Raw genomic sequence first — 6,000 nt, 5'->3', positions numbered from 1 at the left:
CAACAAACATAGAATTACAGGGTCACATTTTAATTCCTGAATTTTACAGGTCAGCATTAATATCACCACATGTATACAAATGGTGTAAAACAAGTACAGTGGTATTTTTAATACAAAATAAACATCTGTTTTATGGAAAAACTATACTTCGTATCTACACAGACAGCCCATCTTCCAAACAATAGCCAAAATTAAAATTAACTACAAAATCTCCAAAACAGGGTAAACTGCTTCAGTTTAAGCTATTCCAGGAAAAATGGACCCGTAACACATTACAAGGGTGATCTGAAGGCTGTAGCTGGAATTACTATTTTTAGTTTTTTGGTTTTTTTCTTCCCAATGCATTAAATTGTAGTTTGGGGGATGTTTTTCTCACTTCAGCATCTCAGATCATAGATGAGCAAACTAACATTAAAATATTTACAGTTAACTTGCTGTTCTAAAAATAAAACCTCTTAACTGTTTGCCTCAGTTTATTATTTTATATTCATTTACGTACATGGAATGTGCTTTTATTCTTAAAAAAAAAAAGCAGCTTTCATATTACACCCTTGTTAGTTCTTGGAAAAGCTTCATGTGCTGCATACTCTGACACTGAAGTAACTTCTTGGATCAAAATGGCCTGTAGATATTAAATGCCACTTAATTCAGCACTATTCTTTGTATGTTAGTCTTTACAAATTACACTTTAAAACTTGCCTGCAGCTCTGGAGAGAGACAACTTTATTAACAAAGCAGAAAGTGACTTCAAAGTATCTTCCACAAAAGATTGTACTGGTAGGCAGTTGAAAACCTTCTGTTCAGTCCACTCCCATTTCTAGAGAAAATCATTCTGGAATACTACCATACTGATTCTTGGCATCTGTTATCTGTAAAAGTGCTGATTTTAAAGTTATATTAACAAAACTGCCCATTTTGAATCCAGCTTGTTTGTTTTCATCAAAATACACATTGAAAGTTCCTGGTGTAGAAAACTCAACATGTGCTGTAATACAGGGTGTATTTCCCTCTACCTACCAGTAAGGCTGAATTTCTGTTATATCTTCAAAGAAATGGTCCCAACAGCTTAACTTCATTTTTTATGATAGTTGAACTTGTTTTCCATAAAAATTTCTTTTAAAAAGAGGCAACTGATTAAAAGAACAACATGGCCAGCACCATTATACAAGTAATGTTATTGGGTTTGCAACTGAAGTTTTATAACTGTTTCTAAATCAGAAACCCTCCTGGAGCAACCCTGCATTAATATTATTTTATCAACTTTGTCCCTCCCCTAAACCGTCCCAAAACCTGAGAGTTCCCTTGCTGAGAAGCTATCTCCCAGGTTCTGGTTACTAACTTTTTTTTGACAGCCTGAAAGGCAAACCCATTAATTACTAGCAAGTGATCAAGTTCCTGGGAAGCCTGGTTTTTTTTTTTTTTTTACAGAGCTAAACTCTCCTAGCTGATATACTGAGTGTCTTTTGCTATTCCTTGTATATTTATAAGTTCAAGTGAGAAAGCTTTCTGATTCAGATTTTCAACTCACTGAACAGCTGCAGCATTTTTGTACAACCACATGTTGAGGGTCCCCAGTAAATATTTTATGAGCCAAGACGAGGTCTCTTCCTGGGAGATGTTTCTTCTTCTTCATCTTCCTCTTCATCATCTGGATAATCCACTAAACCAACCAAACTTCCCTAATGAAGAATAAAAAAAAAATTAACATATGTAACAACAGAAAAAGCTAATTAGTACAAATGTAGTCACTTTTAAAGGTATTAGAAATCATTTTTCTAAACTAACCACATGTATCTGAAACAGATATATTTGAATTTGATAAAGGAACTGCTTGAAATTATGAACAGTTAGTAATAAGTACAACTGTTGGTATTCTTAGTTACCCTCAACTTTTTTATGGGATTTTTAATGATACCTCATAATTCAACTCAGCAAAATTTCACTGTGGAAAAATATCTCCAAACAGTAGGACTCACAAAGAATCATGACATTTGGAGCTAGAAGGACCTTGGAGATGAACTAGTTCATTTCTCTAACCTTACACGAGATGATAGCCAGCCAGTGACAAAAAGGTGCCTTTTAGTCTCTGTGTGTATGTATGTGTGTATATATATATATATATATATATATATATATATATATATATATATATACCTCATGTATATATTTCATCACTAAGTACACATCATTGTTTTTTCTGCTTTTTGAAGAATAATTTTAAATGGCTGATGATAATAAACACATGAAATGGTTCCTAAAAACTAATGACAAAAATTTAGGACTATCTCTCTCTACCCAGAAGAAAAGGATCAGATATTTCAGGTGTTCGGCCTTTTATAAGTAATGGACCCCTTTGCAAATCCTATTAAAGCTCTGGACACTTTACCCAGACAATTAATATGTCCTCAGGTCTGCATTAATTTGAACCAATTCCATGAAATCTGTACACATACCTTACAGGTTAAGAGAGCTACTGTAAACACTGCATCTAGTTCAAACCCTTAAGACCTCTAGGGGATAAGCAAGTACAATTGAAATGAGTCATATTTCAAACCTAAGTAGCTTCATACCTAAAGAATCCAGGCATCTAGCATTAACACTTTACCAGAATATAACTGAAACACTAATATTAATCAGCAAAGGGCTCTGAGCAGCTAGAAACAGTTATCAGAAAGTCTGTGAATCAAATAAAACTTAATAGTTAAGTGAGAATCTTTCTGCTTCTTTCTCAGCTTAACACACAAACTGTAAGCTGGATAAGCAAGAAGTAGTGTGGCTGAATTTAAAACAAAACGTAAAGCACTTGGCACAGTGCTTGGTATGTAGTTACTATTCAGTAATTGCTATTAGCTACTATTACTGTTATCATTATTTGTTATTTGGTTTCTAAGCCAAACAAGTTGGACGAAAGGAAGTAGAAGACATAATTACAGCATAAAAAGGCACCAGTCTGATATTCACACAGCAAATTAAGGAAAGTTTTACTTTTAATCCTATATATCATAATGTACAAACATTTCAGTTCCAAATGGTTAACATTTAAAATAATTTTTGGCATAAGATCAATAAATATTCTATCTGACACTCGGCTACACAATTTAGTTTTCAATTTTACCTCTATTATCTATACATATATATACCATAAACAAACTCATATTATACATTTAAAAAATCATATTTACCATACAAAGAATAAAAATACAAAATATGAAATATTGGAAGTAAAAGGAACTATAAATCCACAGGTGCACACTGTGAGGAATTTGATAGGTTCCAGACTTTTAATATATAACTATAAATGTATTGCTTTTAAACAAATATCAGCTTTCAGTGTTAGTACACAAAGTTCTATTTCATTCTTTTAAACTCTAGTATTCCATGGTACGGATACACCGCCAAAGTTAAATTCCTTGTTGGACATTTAGATTGCTTTCCCAGGCATTATATTCTCTTCAAAAATTTTTGTTTCTGACAATATATCAACAAAGACAAAAAAGGAAAGGAGAAAACAGCAGATGAAAGCTGTTAAGACATTTTTGGAAAAAGAAATCAGAGGCAAAATAACTCAGTTTTAATGGAGAACGAAGTCAAGAAAGAAGGGTTTGCAGGGGGATATAGAAATAAGAAGCAAACTTACTTGTCTTAACTGCAGAAAAGACTACGAAGTAAGGGAACCAAAATACTGGGGAAAGCAGGGAAGATGATTAACAGTTGAGTCAGTGAAACAGACAACTGAGTCCTCAATTCTACAATTCGTTCCCCTACCACACGCCTACCCCCACGGGGAGATTCCGGCTCCTCTACCACCACGAACCATAAAGGAAAAGCAACAGAAAGGCTCTGCACTTCAGGACTTCAGGCACAGTAAAGGGCAGGGGAAAGGTGCCAGTGTGAAACAGTAAATTCTGCATGCCAAGCAGAGACACGCCCACCTCCATTCTAAGCTTTCGTTCCCATCCAGGCTCTCAGAACACCAGCAGGTGAGCTTATACTCACCAGGTGTAGCAGACTAGCTATGCCTGTAAGAGCTAAGTGGCTCCACAGGGAAAAAACCCCAAACCACTAACACTCCCTAAAAAGAGCAGGGCATTTGCTCTAGTCTTTTATATGAAGTCCACATCAGTAGGCCCTTCTCATTGTTTTTAACTGCCTTATTTTAAAAATTGAGACATAATTCACATACCGTAAAGTTCACCCCCGTGCAGTGTACAGTTCAGTGGTTTTAGTATATTCCCAAAGTTGTGTGACCGCTACCACTAATTCCAGAGTGTTTTCATCAACAACCACCCCCCAACACCTCTACCCATTAGTCACTTCCCATCCCTCCCTCCTTCCCAGCTCCAGGAAATCACAAATCTACTTTGTTTCTAAAGATTTGCTTATTTTGGACCAGTTCTTATAAACGGAAGCATACAATATGTGGCCTTTTGTGTTGGGCTTATTTCACTTAGCATAATGTTTTCGGGTTCATCTATGTTGTAGCATGTGTCAGTACTTCATTGCTTTTCCTTTTTATGGCAAAATAATATTCATCGTTACGGATATATCACATTTTGTTTATCCGCTCATCAGATGATAGACATTTGGGTTGTTCCCACTTTTTGGCTATTATGAATAATGCTGCTATTAATATTCATGTACAAGTTTTAGGGTGGACATATTATTTTCAGTTCTCTTGAGTATATACCTAGGAGTGGAATTTAACTTTTTGGGGAACTACCAGACTGTATTCTAATGCATTTACACCATTTTATTGATACATTCCCATCAATAATGTATGAGTTGCAGTTTCTCACTAACACACGTTTTTGTCCATGTGTTTTATTATAGCTATTTTAGTGGGTGTGAAGTAGAATCTCGCTGTGGTTCTGATTTGCATTTTCCTGACTAATTTGCATTTTCCTGACTAATGATGCTGACCATTTTGTCATGTGCTTATATGCCCCATCTGTATATCTTCTTTGGAGAAATCTTTTTAAATGCCCATTTTAAAACCAGGTTGCTGTGTTGTGCTGGAGAGTTCTTTATATATTCTGGATACCAGTCCCTTATCAGATATATTTTCTCCCATTCTGTGGACTGCCTTTTCACCGTATGATAGTGTCCTTTGAAGCAAAGAAGTTTTTAATTTTGATGAAGTCTGATTTATCTGTTTTTTTCTTTTGTAACACTTGTGCTTTCTGTGTTATACCTAAGAAATCACTGCCTAGGGGAATTCCCTGGTGGTCCAGTGGTTAGGGCTCTGTGCTTCCACTGCAGGGGGTGCAGGCTCAATCCCTGGGGAACTAAGATCCCGCAAGCCTTGCAGTGAATAAAAACAAAAAGAAAAAAAAAAATCACTGCTTAATTTGAGGACATGAATATTTACACGTGTAGTTTTTTCTAAGTGTTTTATCCTTTTAATTCTTATATTTAAAACTTTTGTCTACTTTAAGTTCTGTAACATGGTGAGGGGCAGGGTCCAACTTCATTCTTTTGAATGCAGATATCCAAGTTGTCCTAACACCATGTTGAAAAGATGATTCTTTACCTCAGTGAATTGTCTTGGCAGTCTTGTTCAAAAGTCTACCTTTTTTTTTTTTTTTTTGGTGCTGTGAGCCTAGCAGATGAATTTATTTTATATTTTTGCTGCATAAATAGATTAGCACCTCACTGAGGCACTTCTCAAGGCTTTCTTTTTTTTCTTAGTTTTTATTTTTATTTTGTATTGGAGTATAGTTGACTAACAATGTTGATTAACAGGTGTATAGCAAAGTGATTCAGTTATACATATACATATGTATAACTGAGCAGAGTTCCCTGTGCTATACTGTAGGTCCTTGTTATCCATTTTAAATATAGCAGTGTGCGCATGTCAATCCCAAACTACCTTACTTTTTAATATGAAAGAAAATCCAAGCATCACCAGACACTTGAGAAACATTTCTACTATGAAAGAAGGGATCAAAACAACTGATGTAACAATAATAAAAACCTATGAAGAAACAATGACTCTTTCTG

The 6,000-nt window shown here is 35.0% G+C and overlaps 1 protein-coding gene across 1 annotated transcript in view; it reads right to left on the bottom strand.

The window, feature by feature from the left end:
• Positions 1–521: 521 nt before the first annotated feature.
• The window catches only part of PPP4R3B (protein phosphatase 4 regulatory subunit 3B), a 59,982-nt gene continuing 54,503 nt past the window's right edge, over positions 522–6,000 (bottom strand). Inside the window, exon 16 of the mRNA XM_079941076.1 lies at positions 522–1,679. Within this exon, the coding sequence (XP_079797202.1) occupies positions 1,584–1,679 (96 nt within the window). The 3' untranslated portion in view covers positions 522–1,583. The remainder of the gene's footprint in view (positions 1,680–6,000) is intronic.

The sequence above is a fragment of the Stenella coeruleoalba genome, assembly GCF_951394435.1.
Source record: "Stenella coeruleoalba genome assembly, chromosome: 13".
NCBI classification, from domain to species: domain Eukaryota; kingdom Metazoa; phylum Chordata; class Mammalia; order Artiodactyla; family Delphinidae; genus Stenella; species Stenella coeruleoalba.
This window is presented reverse-complemented; position numbering and strand designations above follow the sequence as displayed.